The sequence below is a fragment of the Crocodylus porosus genome, unplaced genomic scaffold (genome assembly GCF_001723895.1).
Source record: "Crocodylus porosus isolate Cpor-Errol unplaced genomic scaffold, CroPor_comp1, whole genome shotgun sequence".
NCBI classification, from domain to species: Eukaryota; Metazoa; Chordata; order Crocodylia; family Crocodylidae; genus Crocodylus; species Crocodylus porosus.
The window spans coordinates 52,834,636-52,861,544 of NW_017728886.1; the positions used below are offsets into that span (position 1 = coordinate 52,834,636).

Genomic DNA, 26,909 nt, shown 5'->3' on the forward strand with positions numbered 1-26,909 from the left:
CAGAAGAACAAGCTAAGTTTAGGAACAATCTGAGGGAGTTGATTAGTTATGAGTGTGTTCACTTAAACAGCAATAAAAGCAAACCCCAAGAAAGAAGTGTACCTAGGCACAAACACCCTGTATGTTAAAACTCCCATGTGCTTCTGCCCACTCAATCACATTCTATTCAAATTGTAGTAGTGTAGGTCTCTACATTTAAAAATATGTTAATTAAATATTGTTTTTGCCATTGCAGGATTTCAATGCATTTAATTATTTCTTTGGTCTCCCAGGAGATCCTGTTATCTGTTAATAGTCTGGAAGTTTTTAAACATTTTTTTTCTCTTTTTTGCAGAAATTTTATGAATAAGAACCAGAAGCCAGTGCTAACAGGCCAGCGGTTCAAAACTAGGAAGAGGGGTAGGCTATGCAATTTCTTTTTTATTTACCCTTTATGAAAGCAGGATTATTACTGTTACATAAGATGGGGATGTCCAGTGTCTGAGCAGCCAGGGGCCACATGTTGTGCGGGCTGCACCCTATTTTCCTATTTTCACCCTCCAGCCCCCTCCCTCCTGTGTGTCCCCTCTTTCCTGGCGGTGCAGGCTGCACAGGGCAGCCCACCCTGTAACAGGCAGCCCAGCTGTCCTTGCTGCACGCATAGCAACACCTCCTTTTTCCGCTGCACAGTAGGCAGCATGGGCAGCCTGACTTCCTCTGTTACAGACCGCACGGCACCCTGTCCTACCATTTGAGTACCATGGGCATCCTGGCCCCTTTTTCCTGTGCTGCCCTGCCCCAAGAATTTGGGGCAGGAACCAGAAGCCAGAGGAAGGAGAGGAAGCCTGGAAACCTTGTCTGAGAGAAATGGGCAGACTCTGGTCCCCAGGAGCCTGCACTACTTCTTAACCCCTTGCAGGCTGCCAGTTGAGCAATCCTGATATTTGGCATTGCCTGCTATTTTTGCTATATCCTGTAGTTTTAAATGCTTTTGCTTTTAAGATCTAGAAATTGGACAGATGGAGTAAGTGTTGAGTTTGGTAAGATTAAGATGTTTCCCCCTCTCTGTGTTAAAATAGTTACCAGTTTAATTTTAACAGTGGAATTATGCTTTTTAAGAACTTTAGAAAGGACTTTTGGAGCTTAGGCTTGATTTTAATATTAGTGTATAGGAGGGTATAGGGAAGAATAACAATTTAACCAGAACTACGGTAGATATAGGTACTGGAAAAATAGTTGTTGATATTTTTAATAATTCTTCCAGCTGCCACTCTAAAGATACCTTTTTGATAAATATTTTTTGAAGAGAAAAGCAGCATAACAAGTTTTGAAATTTAAATTTGATAGTTTTAGTATCAAATCTGTATCCCAGAAGTTTTGATACAATTTTCCAATATTTATTTCTACTGTGATTTAATTTTAAGTTACTTTTTCCATTTAAATTAAAAATACCACAAAATTAATTCCCCTTTTCAGGAAATATCGATAATTTGATATTTTAAATATAACTAGTATCCATTTCTTTCTTTTCAACATTTCACAAATGAAAATGTATTATCTGTACATAACTGGCATAATTGGCATGAATATGTTTTATGCAGCGGGAAGTAATTCCAGCCAATGAATGCTGGGGTGCAGTTGACTGGTCACTCCAGGTTGTGGGTTTCATCTGGGAATCGGTTAGGAAAGGCCTGATTAACAAAAATGCTGCTCATTCATTTTAAGGGAAACTCCTAATGGTAATAAATTTGGAAACTGCTGTTAGCAAAATGAAACAATGCAAATTTTAACTTTTTGAAATCTAGTTCTTAGATTATCCTGGAAAAATTTCAGCCATTTTCAAAATGTTTCAGTTCTGTTCTGATTTTTGTTGGATCCTGGGGGCAGTAACTAATTCTGTCTATAAATTGACCTTGATTTTTAGTACTTTGGTTTGTAGTGAATTTATTGGCATGTTTAGATGGTATTATGCGCTGACAATCTGACTGAAATCTTTAATCTAAGTTTATCGGTTCTGGAGAGTTTCTTAGAGCCATGTTACCCTCTACTTCTTCCTTAACTAAACTGTAGTAGTCTAATATCCTCATGTTACTTTCCTGTACTATTGACTGTGTGCCATTTTAATGAATTCACTGTTTTCTGTTTGTGGATTGTTGCATGAAGAGTTTCGTTGTCTCTCCAGTAAGTAACACCTTCCCTACTTAACTGTCCCAAGAGAAAACTATTGGTTTTCTTCCTTCCTAGCTATATGTTGCCTGTTTGGGGCTTATATTTTCTTCCTTCCTTTGAGTCCTCCAGAAATGAAATATAGGCATATTCACCCTTATTAAATATTACCACACTTACTCATACAACACACACGTTTTCTCATACAACACACATGCCTTTTCCCCCCAAAGTTAACACTCCAGCACTGGAGTGAACGTCACAAGTGGGAAAGATGATTTTTATGCCTGGAATAGAAGCATGGAGATGCTGTAAAATGGATCCTGCTTCTTCTCTCTTATCTCTCTCCCTACCTTTGTGTTTGCAGGAAGGGAGCAGTGGAGACTAGTCTTCAGTAGTAGCTACAGTTTTAACCTTTTCACAGCTGAATTGGAGCAGAGTATAGAGCCAAATCCTTGGAGGTTTTTAAGACCCAGCTAGACTTGCCTGGGATGATCTAGTTGGGGAAGGTCCTACTTTGAGCAGGTGGTTGGACTAGATGACCTTCTGAGGTCCCTTCCACCCCTAAGTTTCTATTATTCTACAAAAAAAAGAAAATCTTCAGCCTTCCTTTCCTCCTACTCATGAGAAAGCAGCCAGTTCAGCTCTGAAAGAGATGTGGATAAGATTACACATTACATTTAGACCATGTTAACTACACTTAAAACTTAAATGATCACACACTGAGGCTTCTTAACAAGAGCAAAGTGCCCCTTACACTGCTTTGAGCAAGGATTATCTTTGAGCTGTGCTATCTAGCTTGAGTTTAATTCAATTTCTGAACATTCACCTGAGAAAATCACCAATTGTGCAGTCCTCTAGTATCAGGAGGCAGTGCTCCCTGGTGGACTAGCTATCATCCATGCTTAATGGGTACTTTGGGTCAGTTTTTTACCAGTCCTATGGGACACCCCTGCCCACTGTGGGTCAGGGAGGCCTAGGTAAGGGAGATTCCTTGCCCTCTATCAAAGCTGATCTCATGAAGGAACACCTTGATAGGATGGATACCTTCAAGTCAGCCAGCCCTGATGGGTTACACCCAAGGGTACTCAAGGAGCTGCTGAGCATCATAGCTCAGTCCCTGGCACGGATTTTTGAGAACTCCTGGTGCTCTGGTGAAGTACCTGAAGATTGGAAGAAGGCCAGTGTGGTGCCTATCTTCAAGAAAGGGAGGAAAGTGGATCTGGCAAACTGTAGGCCCATCAGCCTGACTTCTATCCTGGGGAAGATCTTGGAAAAGATTATCAAGGAGGCCATCCTTAACAGACTAGCTGGTGGCAATATCCTGAGGGATACCCAGCATGGGTTTGTTGCAGGTAGGTCTTACTTGACCAATCTCATTTCCTTTTACGACCAGGTGACCTATCACCTGGACAAGGGGGAAGAGATTGATGTCGTATGTCTTGACTTCAAAAAAGCCTTTCGACCTGGTATCCCACAATCACCTCTTGGCAAACTGGCTAACTGTGGCCTCGACCTTGCCACGATCCGTAGGCTGGGGAATTGGCTCTGTGGCAGGACCCAGAGGGTGGTGGCTGATGGAAGCCAATCGTCTTAGTGCGCAGTCACCAGTGGGGTCCCTCAAGGCTGTGTCCTAGGGCCTATACTGTTTAACTTCTTCATCAAGGATGTGGACATTGGTATCAGAAGTGGACTGGCCAAGTTTTCTGACGACACCAAACTCTGGGGTAAAGCATCCACACCTGAGGACAGGAGGGTGATCCAGGCAGATCTTGACAGGCTCAGGAAATGGGTGGATGAGAACCTGATGGTGTTTAACACCAGAAAATGCAAGGTTCTCCACCTTGGGAGGAAAAACCTGCAGCATGCTTATAGGCTCAGCAGTGCTACGCTGGTTAGCACTACAGATGAAAGGGGCTTGGTTGACCACAAAATGAACATGAGCCTTCAACGTGATGCTGTAGCTAGTAAAGCGAGCAAAACACTGGCTTGCATCCATAGATGCTTCTCAAGCAAATCCTGGGACGTCATTCTCCCCTTGTACTCAGCCTTGGTGAGGCTGCAGCTGGAGCACTGCATCCAGTTTTGGGCTCCACAATTCAAAAAGGATGCGGAGAAGCTTGAGAGGGTGCAGAGGAGAGCCACGCACATGATCAGAGGTCAGAAAAGCAAACTTATGATGAGATGCTGAGAGCCATGTGACTCTTCAGCCTAGAAAAGCGCAGGCTCAGGGGTTATCTGGTGGCTCTGTATAAGTTTATCAGGGGCGCTCATCAGGATCTGGGGGAATGTCTGTCATCCCAAGGGATGACAAGATCAAACAGTCACAAACTCCGCCACAACCGATTCAGGCTGGACATAAGCAAGAACTTCTTTACTGTCCAAGCCCCCAAGGTTTGGAATAGACTGCTGCCAGAGGCGGTTCAAGCACCCATTTGAACGCCTTCAAGACACATTTGGATGCTTATCTTGCTGGGATCCTTTCGGGTCCTTTCCAGCCTGAATGTCTATGAAATCCAGAACTTGATGGCCCTGGACTGCCATCTGGGAACATTTGGGCAACAGGTATGTGGGAAAGGAGGGGGAAAGGGTGAAGGCGGTAGGGTGACTAAGGGGAGGGAGTCAGGAGAATGGGTCAGAGGGCCAGGATAGGAGGGAAGGCAGAATTTGGTGGGGGGCTGTCAGGCTGCTTCCCACTTTATCCCCCCCCAATTGTCCCTTCCACCTCCAGATTGTTTCGCTGCCACCCCAGTCCAAGACTGGCAGAGGTTCATCCTTCCTGCCTGCTCCTGGGATACTGCAGACCATGTTGACCTTGCATTACCTGGATTTAGGCTTGCCAGGCCCCACAACTGAAGAAAGGGCAGGAGAGAGGGGGTTAAGAGGAGCAGAGCGCTGAGGCATCTGATGGGGGCTCAATCCAAGTATGTACAGGTGGCACAGGCTGCTGGGAGCCTGGGAGCAGGCAGGGAGAGCAGGGTGATTTTGGGCAGTGGAGGGGATGAACCAAGTGGTTTAGGGTCCCCCTTCCCCCCTGCCCTTCTTGTGGCCTGTGATGTGGCTAGATAGCTGGTGAGCAGGGCAGGAATGGAGCAGACTGGCAGTATATACATATGAGCAGGAAAAGTCATATGGCCATAATTCTGAAAAATAAGTTTTTGTGAAGGCAGAATAAGAAAAAAGCTTGTGTCTTCTTGTTTAGGGACATGTGGTATGCAAGAAAATATGGTAGCAGTCATGGTAGATTTTGAGGATCTCAGTGAAGGAAGCAAGACTTCCATGAATGTAAAGATGGCTACTAGATGCACACCTGATATGTGGACTACTTGTTTGACACCCCTGTTCTATCTCAATTTAGCTTTCAAAAATCGTATTACATTTACTTGAATACAAAATGAGGTTCTCCTCTTCTCTCCCACATCAGCTGGCGTTGGGACCCTTTTGTCTCTCTTACTTGCATATGAAGTGGAGGTGGGGTGTAGGCACCTGCTGTGACTCTGACTCTGGCCCTGAGCCTGGGTCAGGGTCAGAGTCAGCTCCACAGCAGCTGCCTGTACCCTCCCCTGCTTCCCCTCTGCAGCTGTCCACCAGATGTAGTTTGTGAAAGGACAAGATTATAGCTTTCTTAGTGGTCTAATAGCATTGCTTATTTTAGCAGACAATGTTAGCATTCTTCTCTGTGTTACATAAGACCCCCCTCCCCACATACACACACACGTGCACGCACTCTTGTTTGGAAGCAGGAAACGTATTTTAAATTTACACCTGACCTTCAGTTCTGTTGAAGAGTGGTGTAGGTAGAGCTGATTAGGAAGAAGCAACATGTTTTGAGTTTTTCTGAACATCTCAGAAGAAGTACTAATCCCATCATCATTCACCTGATTGATTTATTAAAATCTAAGCAGAACCTACAAGCTGAGAATCACAAAACTTTTGCTGTATTCATGATTTAGTCATAAACTGGTCTGCTTTTATCCTTCCCCCCTTTTCACTCCTTTATATGCTTTCTTACTTTTTTTTTTTAATTTCGGTTGCCGGATTTTATGACAAGTAAGGGTCATTAGCAGGGATCCTGGTTTTCTTTGATTAAAAAAAAATAAGTTCTCTGATTAAACCCCCCCACCTCCCCAATCCACGATATAAAATCAAACACTACTAATATATATAGGTATAGATATAAATAGGTAACAATTGAACACAATGTTTTATTGATTGAAGAATTTAGTATAAGAATGCAAATTCCCTTGCTTAAGAAGGAACAGAATTTGCCTTATTCTCACTTATTCTCTAAAAATCAATAGGAACTCTCATTATAGTAAGGTGAGGTCAGAAGGGGGCTAAGATAAACATAGATATTGGTAGAAAAAGACATTCAGGTCTCTGATTTGGGGGTCTTTTGAAAGGTTATGATTCATTCAAAAAGGAGGAGGATTCTGGTATATATGTACAGATGGGAATGGTGACTTGGAAATGGAGTGAGTGAAACTGCTAGCTGGACATTCTCCAAGTTCTGTAGACAGAATTCTTGCCTTTGACACTGTAGACACTGCATCTGCAAATATACCTGCTACCACCACCATGTGATGGAGACTGTGTGTGTTCACAAATTATGTACTTTACACCTCGATATGCTGTTGTTACTCCATAATAAAGTTTTCCTATTCAGCTTGTGCTGGGTCAAGTTTGCTTCTCAATGCAGTCTTCAAATGAAAGGCTGTTGTGGTGGGTTTCTTGCAATATAGTCCAGATGCCTCTTAAGTACTAAGTGCAGTACAGCCATTGAGTATTTAAATAATAAGCTCCAATTTAAATAAGCTCTTGGGGACTTTGAATTCACACTGTTCAATAAAGTACCCAAGTATGCGTTTGGTAAACAATTTTGAAAATAGTGTGTATACCTCTTGCTTATTTGTGGCATTCGCAACTGTTTGTGAAGTTGTTGTATGTGCGTGTGTTTACACAAGGCAGAGGGAATAACAGAAGGGATATGTTACTCTCTCCTTAAGCTCATTGGGCTTTGCTAGGGTATCTCTTATGACTAATGGCCTTGACTTGAATGTTGTTTGGAGGTCAAAATCTGTTTGTTAATCAAATTCAGCTGGGGGATTCACCTAGGGCATACATCTCTGGTTGCCACTCTGCTTCAAAGAATGGTTTATTTCTGAGTATAAATGGTAATATTGCAGTTTCCTTCTGTTCTGTCAAAAACAGCAGTTTCCTGAGTTGCAGTTTCTTCTCTAAGATTTACGTATGTTAAATGCCACTGACCTTTACCAAGAAAAATAAAAGTTGAAAATTCTTCACATGCATTTTTAATTTTGCACCAGTGCTTTTTTCCCCTTTAATTTCATAAGGGTTGTTTTAGTTTCTTTTGTTTTTTCAGTTGTAGTTTAATATGTGGGTGTAATTGTGTGCATGTCTGACTTGTGTTTCCTAGATGAAAAGGAGAAATTTGAACCCACAGTCTTCAGGGATACCATTGTCCAAGGCCTCAATGAAGCTGGGAATGACCTGGAAGCTGCAGCCAAGTTCTTGGATGCAACAGGCTCAAGGCTAGATTACCGTCGCTATGCTGACACACTCTTTGATATACTGGTAGCTGGCAGCATGTTAGGTAAAATTTGTGCACGTTGCTTAAAGACTTTTCTCACATCAGCATAACATTTCAGAGGAAGTCCTTGTTATCTAGCATAGAAATTGTTCTACAAAAACTAAACTTAATCTGTTTGATCTGTCTAGATACTTATTTGATCCAACCTCACCTAGTTGTTTGTTATTTTTATTATAGTAGATAACATTGGTAAGCAGAAAAAGCTTCTAGTAAGCAATAATCTACTAGCTTTTACATTTAAATTCTTTGTACTTTCCATTTTGCATTTAGTCTGTTTCCTGCAATCATGATGGTCAGTAGCATTCAATGTTAATTTTACCATAAACACTTTTTTTTGCATCTCTTGCTTTCACATTTTGTCTGGGATGCTTGGTTATAATACTATATCAGTAATCTCATGTACAGTAACTGTATCTCCTCATTCTTACAGTTTATTGTAACTTGAATTGCAGCTGTAGTAGAATACATAACATATTTGATGTCGCTAAACCTCATTTTGTTATGGTCAAATGCCCAGAATTTGTTAGGTACAATAATCAGGGAAGAGTTAAGATACATTTCAGGTACTAAAAAAAGTAACTAGTGTTTATAAGGATGAATAAAAATTAACATAAGAGTGCTAGCAAATTGTTTAGATAGAATCAACCAGTACTCTCAGATGACAACAGGGCGCTGTCCCCAAAACCTGATGAACTTCCTTGTTATGACCCAAATCCCCCAGTTCTTTTGAGGGTAATATGAACTGCAGGATATGGCACACTGAAAATCCTGTTAGTTTCTCTATATGTTCCGAATATAACCACAACCTAGGAATTCTCTGGCTGGGCACTACTTTAGTTTTCCCTTGTACCCAATACTAGTTATTAATCTCTTTATCTCAAAGATACAAAAGCTTATGTGTTTATTAGTAAGTATTTATTGTGCTTTCCTTTTTCTTTTCTCCCCCCCCAGCCCCTGGAGGGACACGCATAGATGACAATGACAAGAGCAAAATGACCACCCACTGTGTGTTTTCTGCAGATGAAGATCATGATGCCATCCGAAACAATGCTCAGGTCAGGGTAGAAAAGGGACCCTGTGACTGACAGGCGCTTAAAACCTTTTTATACATTTTAGGGAGGATTATAAGGAGAAATCTGCAACCTGACCTTGCAGGTCACTAGTGACAGAGCAATTAAGTACAGTTAAGTAGTAATCTGCTTTTCTCTACTCTAACCTATAAATATTAGGCAAGGAAAAGGATGTGTAGGAATATCTGGTCACAATTTACAATGCTTTGTCTAAAAGAGTATTATAGAGCCTGTTCCTTAAAGAGTTTGCCAATATTCTTAGATTCCAACATTTTCTTTAGCTTTATGTTGTACTTCTGTACATATGGGCTTATTTAAACAGAGTTGTTATGAGCGTAAGAGTAATGACTCCTCTAATTGTTTTGTGTTCAAGTCTCAGATAAAAGGTCTTTGTTTACCAAAAATATATTCAGTACATTAACTTCATGACACTACTAAAATTTATTGGTTCAGTTCCCCCAGTTTCCTCAGGCTGCTATGTGTAGAGCAGAGATCTCTTATTGCAAATATATCCATAAAGAAATTTTAAAGGCAACAGAGTGATGGAAAGCAGGGTTGACGAGCTGGGAATGAGAACTCTGGAGCCTGGAGCTAGAAAAGCTGCACTAATTGCCTTCTGCTTCAAATATTGATAAGCGGAAATCACAGCATTATTTCTAAGGATCCATTGTCAAACAACATAATAGGCAGGAACACTGAAGAAGGGCACATGTGTGAACAGAGCATTTATTTTATAGTAATTCCATGAGGCTAAGGATGCAGTTGTAGCAGAAATGTGCAAAGCACCCTCCTGATGGTACTTGGTGGGAGCACCACATTTAGTACCGTTTAAAAGAAATCTATGTAGAATGTAAAAGTATGAAAAGCCAGTAATCCCAGCTTTCCCCTCTCCTATAGGTAAATAAATCCTCTGTGATAAGACATAGAAAAAAATGTTTGAAGTGCTTTGGGTGTTCTGTATTGACTGGCTGTGGGCAATGCTATTTTCCTGCTCTCCTGAAGAAATTGCTGGCTACATTTTTTTTTCTTTTTTTTTCTTTTTAACTTCAGTCTACTCTTATATTTAGGTCTTTAATAAACTCATCAGGAGATATAAATATTTGGAGAAGGCATTTGAAGAGGAAATCAAAAAGGTAATGTTAGATGATAGTATCTCTTGGAGCTTAATATCACATATCTTATATCTCATGTAATTGCATATTTTTAAATGCTACTTCTGTTTGTTGTTTTGATTTAACTTAGCTGGAAAAGAGGATGGAAACTGGAACTTTGAGGTAGCAGCTGTAGTTTTTAATTGAGTCTCTCTCAAAGTGTTGCCAAAGTAAATTGGGTTTGGAGTATCAAGCTTGATTTGGCAGGCCAGCTCCGGACTGCTGGGCGGCCCACCTCTAGAACTGAACTGTGGGGATTCTCATTATAGCTGCCAGAGCCATTGTGTTGGCAGGGCTGGGAGCTAGGGAGTTAATGCCACTGCACAACCCCTGTTGCCAACTGCCACTGATCTTAGTTGCCAGTGGTGACAGAAAAGGCCAATTTTGGTGGTTTTCACCTCCTAGATACTGGCTACCTGAACACAGGCTCTGGCAGCCAGTGGTGATGCGGGTTGAGCTTGGAAAACTGGGATTGAGTAGTGGTGACATTAATTCCTTTGCTGCTGGCAGTCATGGCTAGAAACTCTGCTGGCCAGATGAATCCCTCTGTGACCCATATCTGGCTTATGGGCCATATGTTTCATACTACTACTGCGTGGTGTGTGCTGGATCAGTGCTACCCTAACCAAATCCATTTCCAGCCTGCTCTTGGTACTGTCCTGGCTATGGAGCACACTGGTAGAACATTCACTGAAATGAATTTACCACCTTCTTGGCTACTAGAACACAGATCCGTATCAAACCTATATGTTTTTAGTTTAGATGCAAATCCACCACCTATGACAATCAGCAAAACTCCTTCTCTGAGGAGTAAATGACTGTGATGTATCAAAGTAGAAGGATGAGCCCTAAGTATTTAGAAGACATTAAATGTCTGTGAGTTGATAAAAGTAATTAACGAATTGGCAGATGCCACCATTATTATTTAGACTAAAATAAGTGTGGTATGCCACTATGATTTATGAGATAATAGTTTGGGTTGAAAGTGTGTGGAGGGGAATCATGGTGGGGAGGCTTTTTTCATTTGAAAGAAATGTTAAAATTAACCCCTAGTAGTGGCCTTTATAGCCAGAACTAATATGCATTGTACAGTAAGTCAGTGATTAAAATAATACACACATGGTCAGTGCTACTCTGGGCACAACCTGTGCTCAGTCTAAAATCCTAAAGAGAGAGAATATGGCAAAGTGTCTAAATATATGCAAAGACTACGTGCAGGAATGCTATGTTTAATATTCGGACTGACCTCATGCACTGTGAATTAGAAATGGCACTTACGCAATTCTTGCTTGTTTAGAAGTTTATTTTTGCAACTTAGGTCAGCCTGTCTCTTAAACTAATGCTGATTGCTCAGTACATCACTCATCAAAGACTTAAATTTACCTCTATTCCCCACACAGATCTGATGTTCTTGATCTTAATTACTATAATCATTGACATGAACTTTGAGTCAGCACATCTCAAGTCGCAGAAAGCTCTCTGCATATTAAATGAATGCTTTGTAAACTCAAATTACCACTGCCTCTCACTTCATTTTGAATACTGCATGTTTTTAAAATTTGTATCACAATTGTGCTACTGTGGGATTCTAACCAGTAGGTTCTTCTACACAAGATGCTTTACTGCACAGCAGACTAATTTGCTTCGCAGTAAGCATCACTGTCTATACATGTGCAGCAATTAGGGTGCAATAGACTAATTTACTGCACTTGCAGATAGTGCTGTCAGATATAAATGGTATCTGGCAGCACAGTATATTACTATTTAAATGCGTGTGTAGATGGTGACATCGGGATTTGTTTACTCTGGCTCAATATGAGCTGCAGTATATTTGGTCATATTAATTACAGGTGTAGATGTACCCCATATGGAGTAAATTTTAGAGGATGCCCCCCCACAACCCCAAGGAAAAAATCACCTTCTGTTCTCTCAGCTAATTGAGTGTTAAGCAACAGCAACAGAGTATCTATCTGGGGACCTCTGCTCTAGAGATTGCAGTACAATGTAGAAATAGCCAAGGTAGTGTTAAATAAGTTAGCTCAGGACAGGAAGCATTCCCCCTCTCCCCTTGCCATGCCTAATGTCATTTAAGGCTAACTTACCATTCTTGGTTTGCACATGCGAAATGAGTTAATGGCCCCAGTTCTGTTTCTAGTACCCAGGTAACCTGAGTTTAAAACGACAAAAAAAGTTTTCTTAGTACTAATTGTCACCCTTGTTGGTAGCGTCAATCAGCAGAAGCTCTGATTGCCAAATGTGCATGGAAATATTTTTCTTTTGGTAGTGATTGACAATGCTGGTAGGAGTCTTGTATGGTGGATTGTTTAGATTGTGGATTTAGAAGGCAAGTAATGTCTCCAACACTACACATTTGGTGTCTTTACTTCAAAATTCACAGATAAAAAGCTCTTATTTTTCAAAATCTTAGGCTCCAAGCTTGTTGGATCCCACAAGTTATATAGCATGAGTTTGCATTAAGTTGTGGTTGGATCCAGCTTTGCAGTGAAAGTGATGTGGCCCCAGCCCCTCCAGCTCTGCAGTTCGTGCAGTGAAGAGATCTGCCTTAGTATGCACCACACAGCAGAAAGGGGCATGGATGGCTTCATCCCCCTCTGTCCAATCCTGGATACCAGAGAGCCCACTGCATGGGGAGCTCATACAGTGAGCTCTAGGAGATCACCGCTTTGTCAGCACAGCTGCTGCTGGAGCTTTGAGCTTGTCAGCTGATTGGTGTGCCATTTTGCCCCCTTGCTGAATTCAGCAGCAAGAGAATAGAGGATGAGTGGTAGCAGGGCTTAGCTCCAGTTTTCCTGTGATTAGTAGTGGGAAGAAGTTACCTCCCTACCCTGCCCCCCCGCCCCAGTTTCTGGAGCTGTAAGAAAATTGGCCTGGGGGCCTCCAGCCAGGGGCTGTGTTGATAAGATAGAGAGCTGAGTGAGCTTTCTGCTCTCGTAGCACACAGGCAGTGTGACCTCACCACTGCATCCCATGGATCCACTCCTGGGTTAGGCGATAAAGACTTTATGTATATATTCAGAAGAGAGTAGTGTTATAATCATAGAATATTGTGGGGAGCTTGCTGTTCTTTACTGTGGATATAAAAAGTGATTTTTACAGTGCTGACAATCCAGCAACTTTTCCAGATATCCTGAAAACAATGTCATGAATTTTAAAGCAACAACCCCCCTCAAGCAATGATATTGTCAAGGAAAAACTATACTTTCTATATAGGTGGCAGCTTTGTCTTAACCCCTTTGCCTTTGCATCCAAATGATGTGATTCAGAGATGAAGTGGTATTATACAACTTTAAATGATACACACATTGTAAATAAAAATGGTATTTTTCTCTGTACAGAATTGCTTTAAGGGTTAAAAATAATTTTCAAATGTAGCATATTAGACTTGATCTTATGCTCATTATACACTCAAAACTCCCACTGAAATAAGTGGGAGTTCCTAAGCGTGCTAGGAATACAGTATTGGAGCCAGAGGCTAGCATTTTACTTTGAGATCTGGATCCAGTCTATATTTGTAATGCACACTGATATTACTGTATCTATCTAACAGCAGATAAAAAAACAACTTAGTACTCAGCAGGAGGTTCAAAGTTATTCTCAAATTGTGGATGGCCATGCGAATCTAATAAGGAGTCCTAGAGAGATTTGTATCAAAGATGGTGAAGGAAGATCTCTTCATGTAACTGGCAACAAAAATCTACAGCAGCAGCTTTAAAAGGAGCATTTTCATGTTTTGATGGCTAAATGGGCTAATTAATTTTCCCCACTAAATTCTAATTGGATTGCAGTTGAAAGAGAATTGTCTAATAATACCTTTTTTAATTAATCTGTATGTAATAGATTTGCTTCTCTATAGATGTTTGTCTTTTTTTTAATATAGGTATTATAGTGCCACTAGTGTGGTAACCATTGACTGTCAGATAGGAAAATGAAGCTCCTGGTATAAAGATACTGTACTGAAATAAACTTCAAGAAAGTTTTCACTGGAACCAATTCCAAAAATCCTGGTGGGAGAAGTATATCTGAGAAAATGTGAGGAGGTTCAGTGTGTGCAGTAACTTTTAAAGACATGAAGACACTCAGTTTATAGGGTTCTTGAATTCAGGTGATAGATGTGGTTTTTTAATACACTGGATTGTTTTCCCTATTAAGAACAATACTCAAGTCTCCTGTTTTCCTTATATAAGTGCAAAAGTATTCCTGAATAATAACCATATATTATTAAGATCTGATAGTTAAAGAACTTTTGTTCCCTTTTTCTTTTATTCCAGTGTTTCAGGAGTGTAGATCTCTTGCCATGGCTTTGAAAATGGCTTGAATCCAAATATAACACTAATGGGTACAACTCAACTTCTACTGAATTTGTCCTTAGAGCCTTTAATGGATCACATTACATTTCAGATGTAAGCTGGTCAGGATACTAAATTGGTAAAATGAAGGACACTGGTGGTTTTCTAGCAGTTTTTTAAATTTTCCTTTGTTTATTTGATAAAATGGTGAAGGAAGGCATAGGTGATGCATAGGATGGGCACGGGGAGGGGCATGTGCCCACCCCCACAAGATTGGCCTCTAGCAGCTTCTGTAGACAGTTGCCGTTGCCCCTCCCCCCCGCTGCTGACACAGCTGGTGACATCTGATGGTGGTCCCTGCTCGTTGCCATGAATGCTGGTGGCTGTAGGTGGTGCCCACTCACCACTCGCTGCCGTGGTGCCCTCCCACCCCCAAGTCTCAGGAGGCACCAGTCATACATGAAGGAAGGGATAGGAATTGTAACAAGAAAGCAAATACCTGTTTGGTAAGAAATAAAGTAGTATTTTTCTGCTAATAGCTTTGTTGGCAGTTTCAGTACACAGCTCACAGAGTAAAATTCTGAGTTACCATATATTGATACCATGTCAGATCAGAAATTGTCAAACTCTTATGTAGTATGCAACTTATCGCTGAAAACAGCCTTATTACCAGAGGACTGCAGGGTTACCAATATGACTCCCAAATTATAAAAGGCTACAGAGGGGAGCCAAGGAACTATACACCAGTTAGTAACTTCTGTTCTTGGAAAATTAGAAGCAATAATAAAAGAAATAAATGAATGAATTGTTGACACATGGATGAACATGAGTTGCTGGGGAGGAATCAACATGGTGTTCTTTCAAAGGGAAATCATGTGTAGCCAACCTACTACATTTTTTTTTTTTTTTTCCTGAGGCTGTCAATAAGCAGGTGGATCAGAGTGATTCATCTGACAGTGCAATCTGGATTTCTGAAAACCCTTAGATTTAAACAGGTTTCCCCATCAGAGGCTTTTAACAAAGTTAGATAGTCTTGGGATTACAGGGAAGGTCAATTTGTGGATTACACATTGTTTTTTTTAAAGACAGAGAACAGAATGAGTATCAATGGTCAGTTTTCAAGATAAAATGAAGCAAACAGAGGGGTCCCCAGGGATTTTTGTTGAAACCAGTGCTGCTTAACATATTCATAAATGATCTGGAAAACGGTGAGTAGTGAGATGGCCAAAATGGTGGAGGACACAATTCTTCTAAATGGCAATGACCAAGGCCAACTGTGAGAAACTACAGAAGGATCTGGCACTATTGAGCAAATAGGAAGCTAAATGGCTAAATGAAACTCAGTGTAGATAAGTGCAATGTGATGCATATGAGCAAAAATAACCCAGATTATACCTACACTGTGATAGGCTCTACGTTTAGCTGTTACCACAGAGGAAAGAGATTTGAATGTCATTGTGGACAGTTTGCTAAAAACATCAGCTCGGTGTTCAGCAGCCACCAAAAAGATAAACAACACGTGAGGAATTATTAAGAGAAGTGTAAACAAACAAAGTATCACTATGCCCCTGTATAAGTCTGTTATGCATTCACATATGAATAGTGTGCCAGTTTTGGTCCCTACACCTCAGAAAGGTTATAGGCAGACTGGGGAAGATACAGAGAAAGGTAATACAAGGATAATTAATGGTCTGGAGGAGTTCCATATGAGGAGAAGCTAAAGAAAAAAATGCTTGAGTGGGGGGACATAATAATGAAGATAAAGTAAATAGGGATTTATTTACCATCTCTTTCAAAACAAAAACTAGGGGTCATAAAATGAAACTAGTAGTCTGTAAGTTTAAAATTAACAGCTAGTTCTTTTACACAGTGGGGGCATCTATGTGTTCATTAATACAGTTTTGCTAATGCACATTCAATTTAGAACCTCCATTGTGAGGTACTAGAAAAAGGCGCATTAGTGAAAGTGCACAGGTTTTTTATGATGCTTTCATGCATGTTAAAATAAGCTAATGCACATTAAAGCGTATGTGTAGATGCACCCTGTGTATAATTAAAGTATGGAAGTCGTTACCACAAGATGCTATAGAAGCTCACTGTTTAGCCTATTCACAAAGGGATTGGACAAATTCTTGGAGGAAAGGGGCATTAGTAGCTATTGATTATGGGAGTTAGGGTCTGGCCTCTGAATCAGAACTTCCTGGACCTTGAATCCAGGAGACAGCAAGTAAGGGAGGAACAGTGTAAAAAAACCCTGGTCATATCCAGTTCACCTTCTCTTTCAACACTTTACTATCATGTGACACAGGCTTGTTTGATGCATTGGGCTTAATGCCCACAGAACAATGGTTAACTGCCTTCCCCCATGTTGTTAGAGGAGGCTACTGGGTATGCATCAACTGAGTTTGTGGACAACTGAAGAGAAAAACAGGGATGGGAGTGAGGTTGCAGGTTTAAAACAAGTGCTCCAAAGGAGGACACTGAGCAGAGTATGTTGGAGAGTGCCCACTGGCCCTCGAACAAGTTGAGGGACTCTGCTCAGGGAAATTCTTCCTGGAGCCGTGAAAGGAGCAAAGACAGGAAAATGGCCCTGCAGGCCCCAGGGGCCCTTCTGACCAGAAACACCTTCCTGGTCAGGTATATGTACCGACCAACTTGGACCTATGGTCTGACCCAGTAAATGGCAGTCCTTGTTCTTATTTTTTTTGCATTCTTTATGCATCGGACCCTCAAAATTCAGGTGCGTGCATTAACTAGGAAAGCTGATTGTCTGCCCAAGATGGAACTGCTTTACTATGATTTCTGCTCATTTGGCAACAGCTCTCATATAACTATTCAGGCAACTAAGTTAGTTGACTTAATGACCCATTGTTCTTCACTCCAGAAGTGTTAACAATAGTCTCTCCTTTTTAATGGTCTTGATGTTCCACTAATCAAACAATTAGTGTGGCCCTACTATCTGCTAGGGCTCCTGGTCTCTTCTTTTTCACAGCTCTTTTCAGAACCATAAATGCATCCATGAAGACCCTTCTTCAACTGTGGCTAGTGTTTTAGTTCAGCAGGAAAGGGAGAACAATTCAGCTGAAGATTAGGCTCTGTCCCTGCTCTCTGCAGCCAAAAGTTTGGAAAATATTTTTTCTTTATTCTGCCTTTCAAAAACAAGTTGCATATTATATTCACAGGCATGTTAGATGAGAGAAAATATGGTATGTTTTCTTTCTGTAGATCACATTTCAGGTGGGGAAGGTTAGAATAAGGAAACATTTAATCAGGCCATGAATCAAATACTTTTCATTGACTTTAGATTTAAATATCCACTATATATATATCTATATATGAAAAGTTCAAGGACTCTGAATACATATGTACACACACACACACACACACACACACACAAAATGTTTTCAGCCTCCACTGTAAATCTGGCTGTGAGCTTTGACCCATGCCATTATTTTACCAGGTATATGCAGTTTTTGCTAAATAGCATATCCAGGTTTTTCTCATTATTGCATTTATGAATGATCTTCCACTCATCTGTCTCTCTTACTTTTTTTGTTTCTATGTCACAGTTTGGCAGAAGGAACAAAGTTACACCTTCAGGCCCTTGTGCCTTCAATTTTTTAAATTCTTTTAAACTAAAATTGGATGTTTTAAATAGTTGGCAGCAATCTGTTAAAAAGAGAGATGACTTTCTTGGTTTGTACAGTCCAAAATGATTCAGTCAATAGCTTAAGGCCTAGAGAGAGAAAAAAATCTTGTTTATTTCAAGTCATAAATTCAAAGAGGATGTAACTTTTGTGAACACTGTAAAACTCAAGATCATTTAACAAGAAACTTCTTGGCTGTCTTCAGTTTAAGTTTTATTGTCATCCGAAAGGAAACAGTTTAGGTATTCTGTCACCATAGAGAGGCAGTTCCCAGTATGTAAGTGGCAATGCCTTTGATCTGGAGAGACAACAGTGAGGAGTCTAGATAGCGGCTCACACTGGCTTAGTGTTTTAGTGATGATATGTACTGCTCACATGCAAGGGGGCGGGGTGGGGCAGGATGGAAGCAGAATCGTTAGCAGTCGAATCTAATAGCTGGAGGTAAAGTGAAAAAATGCAAGTACAAAAACGTTCTTGGTTCTTTATAGCTCAATACTGATACAGTGTGTATGAAGAACTCCATGATTTTGCATCTGTATCCCTCTGCAGGAACTTACGATTTCCTCACAAGGAAGAGAAACTCATTTTAGCCATCCCTTTTCCTTCCCCCAAAAATCCTGGCTTTAAAAAAATATATGTTTTTTTTGTTGCTGGGGAAAACTTGTATCATTCTAGTCCATGTAGGGATGAGAGAGAATGTATTTTAACCCTTACAGGATTTTTTTTGGTGGGAGGGCTGAAGGGGTTGAATCTTGATATGTGTGGATGTTAAAGGAAACTGAAAACAGATTTAATATCCATGTAGGTTTTGAACTTCAGATAAAGGAAAAGATTTTTTTTTGTAGTGACACTTCTGAAGCTAGCTACTTATAAATATTAGTTTCCTAGAAATCCTAAGAGGTTCATGTTTGTTCTGTGTTTTTTCTTATTTTCCCTGAACACGCCAAATCATATGATGCTATAGACAGCAGGGAGGCTTGTATTTTCTTCTTAAACTAATTGCTGCTTTCCTGTAATTAGGAATGGGAATCATAAGGTCTCAACAGCAGCTTGTGTACCTGAATGTCCCTCTTTCAGTTTATCAAAATATTAGTATTGTTTAACTCAAAGCATCATTTTAAAATTAAGCCAATAGAAGCATCTGTTGTAATTTTATATTCTGTACTTCTAGCACAAAATGGAAAACTGGAAGCTATCTTATCCCTGTGGTTTTTGCATGCTTGATATTTTTGTTGAATCAAAAAAACTGCAACCATAGGGCCTGATCCAAAGCATGTTGAATACATTAATGGGAAGACTGTTGCCCCCCTTTTAGACTATTATCATCAAAGAAACAGGCTGCCATTGACTTTAAAGGGCTCTGGATCAGACTCATAATGAAATTACCCTTAATTATAAATATGAAGAGGTCGGTCCTGTTTCCTCTAGTGATATAGAGTAATGCCTAACTCTGATTTCATTTTCATGAGTGAGACAATCTGTGGAAGAAGTGTCACAGAGTATGAAAGTAAATTTTGTCATTCTGCTGTAAGCATGGAGAAAAGCACTTCAAATCCACAAGTATTGCTCTTGACTTTGGTAGGACTTTTTGAGAAATAAAGAGCTAGTAATGAGGCCCTTTATGTTCTTTACTATTCATTGCAGTTTTGTGTGGTAACTGTATGTTGTCTTGTCTGATCCACAGCTGCTGCTGTTCCTTAAAGCCTTTTCTGAAACAGAGCAGACAAAGTTGGCAATGCTCACTGGGATCCTGCTAGCCAATGGAACACTTCCTGCCCCTATTTTAACAAGTCTTTTCACTGACAACATAGTCAAAGAAGGTAACTTTTTTGTTCCTTTACTGCCTTTTTGATCTTAGCTTTCATAATAGTAGCATATTTTAAACTTTGGCATCCTGGAAACAGTACAACAGAAGGTAACACACTTAGAGTGCAGACAGACGTAACACTTGAACCATTCCAAGAAGGGATACCTGAAACCAGTGACAAAAGTCAGTGGCATTCCCACGTTCATGGCTAGGGGTCCTAAGTAGAACCATCACCTTTCAGGTATAGCAGTGCTCTCAAACCACCACTGAAGGGTGGCAGTGAGTACCCAGCCCAGTGGCAGTTTTCTGCTCTGCTCCCCCTTCTCACTAACATTAAGTTCAGTAAAGACCAGCTCCTGCACTTTACAGAAAACCTTTTGGTGGTTCCTTGACTAGGAGTGTGCACCATGTGTACTCTAGAGCTGCTGGAGTTTTCATAGCTTTTATAGAGCACTCCACCTCCACCCCCAAGCCATTAATCAGTTTACTTCAATTGCTGCAAATACCAGGGTCTGGTGCATCTCAGGATGTTTTAGGGGTGTGAAGGGTACCTGGTTGAAGATGAAGGCCTGCCTGGATGTTTGCTTTTGTGTGCCTTGGGACTGGGTGCTTAGGGTACAGCTCTCTGCTGCTTTTATAGAGCTAGTCTGTCTCCTTCCATGGATGGCAGTCTTTCCCCAGTTCCCAGATACATAAAAGCAGCACTCTATGCAGCCACCTCCCTGCCACAGGCCCTGGCTAGGCACGCTGTAGTCAGCTGTGGACAAGAGGTTGCAGTGGTTCTGGCAACATACAGGGTAACTAGTTGGTGTGCAAGAGTTGGCAGTCAAGTGGGGAAGGGAGGAGACAGGACAGTGAGGAGCAGTGTGCACGTACAATATAGTCCATACTGATGGTATGTGCTCCAGAATCAGGGCAATTGTTCAGGGCAATTTTATGGTGTATTGAAATATTTTTCCTGCTTTAAAGACTTGGCAGCTTTCCAAATGCTTTTCTTAAAAGTTTCTTTCACTGAAAATATGGACTCCCCCTCCACTCCCAACCCAAGCCTTTCTTGGTAATGTAATACTGATTTTTAAAAAAAAAACTTTTAAGATTCTGTGTTCACTGTGGCGCCTTTAACTGTATATACAAGTTCTTAGTAGACCACATTTTCATTTGCTGCATGCCAACAATCATTAAATTTGTTTTCTAAATGCCACAGCTGCAGGTCTTGCTCTGTCATCACCCACAGCTTTCACAGTATGCATAAAACTAGAAGGAAATCCAAACAAAAGCTCTAATCCATGTTTTAGGGTAATGACCTGTACTGTTCTTTTAAAATGACAGCCTGGTTTAGTTACAACAGCACAGGAGGCAACTGAGAACTTAAGCTTAGGACTTTTTTTTTTTTTTAACTTAAACCAGGTTAGTTAAACATCAAATTAATATTTAGAGACAATGTTTGCACTTGTAACTTCAGAGCAAATAAATTTGCACTGTGAAACCATATTTCCTGTGCGTGAATTTTTTGATAGAATTATTTGGTTCTTGTCTAATATTTGCCAAAAAAATTATCTGTGCCAGTGCTGAAGGGTGCTGCAGGTAATTAAAGACCCATTAATCTAACTTAAATAGTATGTACAATTTAAAACATATTTTGAAGGAAAGAATAATTGGAATGGAAGTAAATGGAAAATGAAATAAAATGCCATATGGGTTTACCAAAGGTTAGTGCTAGATCTTGGATTTTTTCTTTACTAACCTGAGTGCCCTGGCACCCTGTGGTGCCTTGATCTTTTCATGGTGCTGTGGAGTGCCACACGAAGTTAGCACTGTTTGGTTTGCAAACATGATTCACAAGATAAAGCCCAAAGATTTCATATAGAAATGCACAGAACTCTTTCTGAGTTCTTTGCAACAGAACTGCTCTGTTTTTTCTATAGTCAAAAAGAGTGAAAATGAAGAACTGGCATTCTCCAAGTGGTGCCTTGAGTCTAAGAAGGTTGAGAGCCACTGTGCTAAGTTCGTCAGACAGCTTTTTATTTCCCTTGCTGAATGCAAGAGTGTGTTTGTCTTTTTTTTCTTTTAAGAAAAAAGGTTAAGAGGGGAGTGTGAGTGTGGTTCAGGAGTGGGGTGTGTGGGACTTCTGTGTGCGTGTGTGTAGGTATGGTGCAGGTGGGGTGTGTTTGGGGTACATACATGGATTTATGGTTGGGGTGTGAGGTGTGTGGGACTTGGATGTGTGTGTGGGTATGATGAGGGGTGGGGGTATGGATGCATATGTGGGGAGGTGTAGGGATGTGCATGCAGGGTGTGGGTATATGTGTGTGGGATGTGTGTAGGGGAGTGGGGGGTGTATTGGGGTTTGGGTATGGTGTGGGTGTATGTGTGGGATGTGTATGGTAGGGTGTGTGGGACAGCATTGTGTGTGTGTGGGTATAGAGGGGGGCAGGGTATATGAGGGGTTGTGAGTGCATGTGTGAGGTGTGGGTGGGTTGGGTGTGCATGTGTGGGGGCTTCCCTCCTGCCTGCTCTTTGTGATGTGGCTGAGCCTAGCCCCTCCACAGGTGGGGAAAGGGGATCAGTGCTGACTGCCTGGCTTGCAGCAGTGCTTCAAAGGGCAGGAAAGCAGCTGCTGCTGCCTGCAGCAAGAGGAGCCCCTGTGAGAGGGGAGGGTTTCAGGGAGCTGAGCCTGGTATCACCTGCTCTCTTAGTCTGTATTCCAAACCTGCCCAGCAGGGCTGCAGCTGAGCCTGTGCTGGCTTCTGCTGCTGTTACTTCTCTCTCACCTGCCTGTTTGGCAGGTCTGCATCAAGTGCATGCTGGCTCCTGCTGCTGTTCCTCCCCTCCTGTCTGTCCCTGCCTACGTGGCAGGGCTTTGTGAGCAGTCAAGCTCCTCCATGCTTCCCCCCACACGCTCATCTGCCCAGCACAAGCAGGACCAGAGTGAGCTGCAGGCCAAGCCCATCCTGTTCCCCTCAGTCCTGCAGCTTTCCCTTCCTGCTTGCTGGCTAGAGCACTGTAGCAGGGACAGGAGAAGTTGCTGGAGGCTGAGGGAACCCAGCACTTCCCTAGGCAGTGGCAGCAGCAGGAGCCCTGCTCAGGAGCTGTGCCTGCTGGCGGGAGAGGATGGGAGCACAGTGCGCTCTGCTTCCAGCAGGACTCAGCCCCAGGCAGAATGCAGCCAGATATAATTAATTAGTGGGAGCCTGCCTGTGGGCCAGATCCAATCAGCTGGTGGGCTAGACTAGGCTTCTGTGCCATATTTTGCCCACCGGTGGGCTAAAGAGCAGATGGAAATGGAGCATGCTGAAAGGAGAATTAACCAGTTTGAGTGAACTTACTAAGTGAAGAGTGAAGAAATAAAGTTCATCAAGGATTAGTTGTGGGACTACTCTTCCTTTAGTATTTTCATGTAATGACCAAGAACAAAAGGTCTGCTAAGAAGATTTATGGATAAAGTACAGTTGGAAGACCTCACCAATATGGATGTTGATCAGACCATCTGTAACTGTGTTTATGGCCGTCCTGTCCCTGGAGCCCCGTCAGCCTGTGTCAACCTGCTCTCTCCTTAGGTAATCTTGCCTGTTCTTGCCTGCCACACCTTAACGTCATTATCTTATAGTAAAAGATTGGCTGCCCCAGGGCTACCTAAGCCTGATCTCAACACTCCTGGGCTCAGGTGTCTCTACTCTCTGCCTTACAGACTAATTACGTGGGCTCCATCTTCCCCAGTACCTACATCAATGCCTCGGATGATTCTCATTTTCTCCCCCTTGTTCCCTCAGGCTACAGCCTCCTGGGCTCTGCTGATAGGCACCGTTCCTGGACTTCAGGGTCCCAGCTCCAGTTCTTGCCCCTCCTGAGCTATGGGCTCCCTGGCCCTGCTGACACTTGCCCCTCCTGGATTCAGCTCTCCCTCTGGACACCAAGCCCTCTACCATGTGTTCCCAGGCCTGTTGGGATATCCCCCTCCCCTTAGTCCCTTCTTTATGTCTCAAGATTTGTTTACCCCAGCTTGGATGTTACCAGAAAGTCCTGCTGCAACTCTACTTCCCAGGAGCAACTGTCTCCATGGCTCTCAGCTAGACTGCCTCACTAGCTTGGGTGTACTTCAAGCCCAGCTTCCTTCTGGTTGGGTCGGATCTCTCATTAGTTTCTGCCACACCTGCAGGATGCTTCTCATGCTGCTTGCTTTCTCTAAATAGCAGGAGCATCAAGCCTTATGCTATAACATCATAGGAATAACATCATAGGAATAAGTGGATGATCTTGTGGACTAGGGTAATTAAAGTGGGATGAAAGGTCATAGTACAAAACACAGGGTCGTGCGCAGGAGGCCTAATAGGAAGAGAATATGAAGTCTTGCTCATCAGTTGGAAATGACAGGAGGAAGGCTGAGGTGTGTTAGTTTATCATAAAATTACTATGAACCACCAATGTAATGCAGCTGTGGGGAATAAAACAAATGCAGTTCTAGCATGTAATAGATGAGGCATTTCTAGTAGAGAGGGTCATGCCAAAGCCATTCTGCAAGGCATCGGCAAGATATCATGTGGAATATTGAATGAGGTCTTGCTCGCCTAAGTTCCAGAACTGAAATGATTTAAAAATGGAAAGAAAGCAGATGGGGGTGGTTACCAAGATGACTGGGAAAACTGAGTCTGTCTTCTGAGAGGGAGCTAAAAGAATTTGGCTTGTTTAGCTGAACACAAGAAGTCTCAAAGAGAAATGCAGTTACAGTTTCTGAATACATCAAGGAGTGTGCTGTGGAGAGAAGAGCTATTTAGGATAAATGACAATGGATACAGGTGAACAAATGGATATAAACTGGCTATGAATAAATTTAAGGTTGAAATTTAGAACATTTATACACATTGGAAGGGCAAGGTTTTGAAACAGCCTTCCCATAAGTGTCATAGGGACAAAGAACCCAAGATGGACCTTGATTGGCTTAAAAGATAAACTTGTGACAGTTGTAGAAAACTGGACTTGATGGTAGCTCAGAAGATCCCTTCCAATTCTGTGTTGCACATTCCTGTGGCTTGGATAGCTTAGTTATCCTGGCTTTTGGTTGCTTTTTGTTGTTGTTGTTGTTTTTTGCAGCTGATCAGCTATTTTACTTTTGCACTCTTATGATCTGTTCCACAGAAAGAAGGGCTATATAATCTAACTAACTGCTGTGAGGAATCATACCAGTTTAGTAGAAAAGATCTATTTAAAGCAAAACACTGATGTTTATCTGTGCTGTCATGCATTCAAGTACTATAGTAACAATCATCATAGTAACAAAAAAGGAATGTTTTCATCATGAGGGTACTAAAGTATCAGAGACAGTGCATGGCTTGGAACTAAGCAGTTTAATAAACTGTATATAATTGAAGTAGATTTATAATTTGGTAGTTACAAGTTCTTACAGAGAAAAATTACAGATGTGAATTGTTAGTTTAAAATCCTGTTAGAGACAACTCTATCACTGCTGAATAGTGACACTAACCTTTCAGTTGTGTAACTTTGTCATGTTCACTTTTAAACTTGGAGCCTTACACATAATTAGAAAAGAAAGGAAAGCAAAATTTCTGGGTCTGATTCTGAATTGAATTCATATTCACAACTCCATTTAGCAATTTCTGCAAGTTCACACCTATATTTTGGTTGTTATTAAATTAGGTTGGAAAACCTAACACAGCACATTTGGAACTCTAGAAATCTAGAAAATATAATTCATTTCCCTCTGGGATTAAAGTTTATCTATAACGGCTCACGTAGACAAAAACTTAAAACAAAAGTTTGTGTATGATTTTTTTTTTCTTTGCAGAGAATAAACTATATTTTCTGGAGCAGAGAACATAAGTATATGTAAATTAGCAAAGAATAACTAAGTCTCACTTATTGACTTCCTAGTTGTGTCCTATTTAGCTTTTAAAGGTTTTAAAGGTTTGAGCTATTTTGAAATGAGAGAGAAAAAGATGAGGTATTGGATACTCTACTGGCTCACAAAATTATTAATATGAGATCTAGGAACTGCGTTATGGACTGGGACTGCTAAGAGCTGTTCAGCAATAAGGTATAAAGTAATATTTCACTTGCAATTAATCACTGACTTCAGCTAATTCTAGAGCAGTAGGTTTGTTGACCTTAACTTTGGAGCCTTATCCTACAAGTTTCTTATTACTACTGTGAAGTGCTGGGTACCTACAATTGCCACTGACAGTGGAAAGTGGTTTGTCCCTTACCGTTAGGGCCTGTGGATAAAATATTATTCAGAACTTCTTTAAAAGGCACTTTTTGATTCTGGTGGTAGTACTTATAGGCAATGCTCAGTGCGAATCAGGTTTTGTGAAAGGGAAAATGTTGTAATTCCATGATTTTAAATAAACCATGTAAAAGATTTATATAATGGCGATCAAGTTTTTTTGTTTCATTTTCTTTCATGTTTTTAGAAAGACAGGTAAATTTGTCCTTAAACCTATCTCGCTTTGCTTTAATCGGAATTAATTATTTTTTCTTAAGTTGACAAGGTTGGTGGGGGGAGGAGTAGGAAAGATGGAAATGACCAAATCCCCCTTCTCCCCCCCCCATGGGGAAAATTTCAGTAGTTAAATACAGATGGGGAGAACAGGATTTTTAAGGTGATTTGAGCATAGCTAAATGTCAGTGTAAAAAGTGTCAGAACACAACTTAGTGTGTTTAAGAAAAAGTACTTGTAACTAATTCATATCAAAACTGCTGAAGTGTGTGTACAGGAGTTCTTGATCATATTTTTTTTTCTTTTCTTGAATAGGGATTGCAGCATCTTTTGCAGTGAAGCTTTTTAAAGCATGGATGGCAGAGAAAGATGCTAATTCAGTTACCTCTGCTTTAAGAAAAGCCAACCTTGACAAGAGATTGCTCGTAAGTGCCATATGTTTTCTGTTAGCTTCTGTTGTTTGCTTATGGAAAAGGAGAGATAATGTATGTGCTAGCTTGTCAAATGTATGTTACCACCCACTCATACTTATTTTTTTTAAATATTTTGAATCATGGCAACGTTAAAGCTATTCTACCTGTATCAGAGCTAGACTATCGAATGCCATTAACTTTTATTTCATAGATTTCATAGATTTCATAGACATTAGGGCTGGAAGGGACCTCGGGAGATCATCGAGTCCAGCCCCCTCCCCAAAGGGCAGGAAGTCAGCTGGGGTCA

General features: G+C 41.1%; 1 protein-coding gene across 1 annotated transcript in view; it reads left to right on the forward strand.

The window, feature by feature from the left end:
* Positions 1-334: 334 nt before the first annotated feature.
* Positions 335-26,909, forward strand: part of BZW2 (basic leucine zipper and W2 domains 2) — a 46,624-nt gene continuing 20,049 nt past the window's right edge. The window contains exons 1-6 of the mRNA XM_019534158.1: positions 335-399; positions 7,583-7,759; positions 8,708-8,811; positions 9,894-9,959; positions 19,616-19,751; positions 26,505-26,614. Of these exons, the coding sequence (XP_019389703.1) occupies positions 342-399; positions 7,583-7,759; positions 8,708-8,811; positions 9,894-9,959; positions 19,616-19,751; positions 26,505-26,614 (651 nt within the window). The 5' untranslated portion in view covers positions 335-341. The remainder of the gene's footprint in view (positions 400-7,582; positions 7,760-8,707; positions 8,812-9,893; positions 9,960-19,615; positions 19,752-26,504; positions 26,615-26,909) is intronic.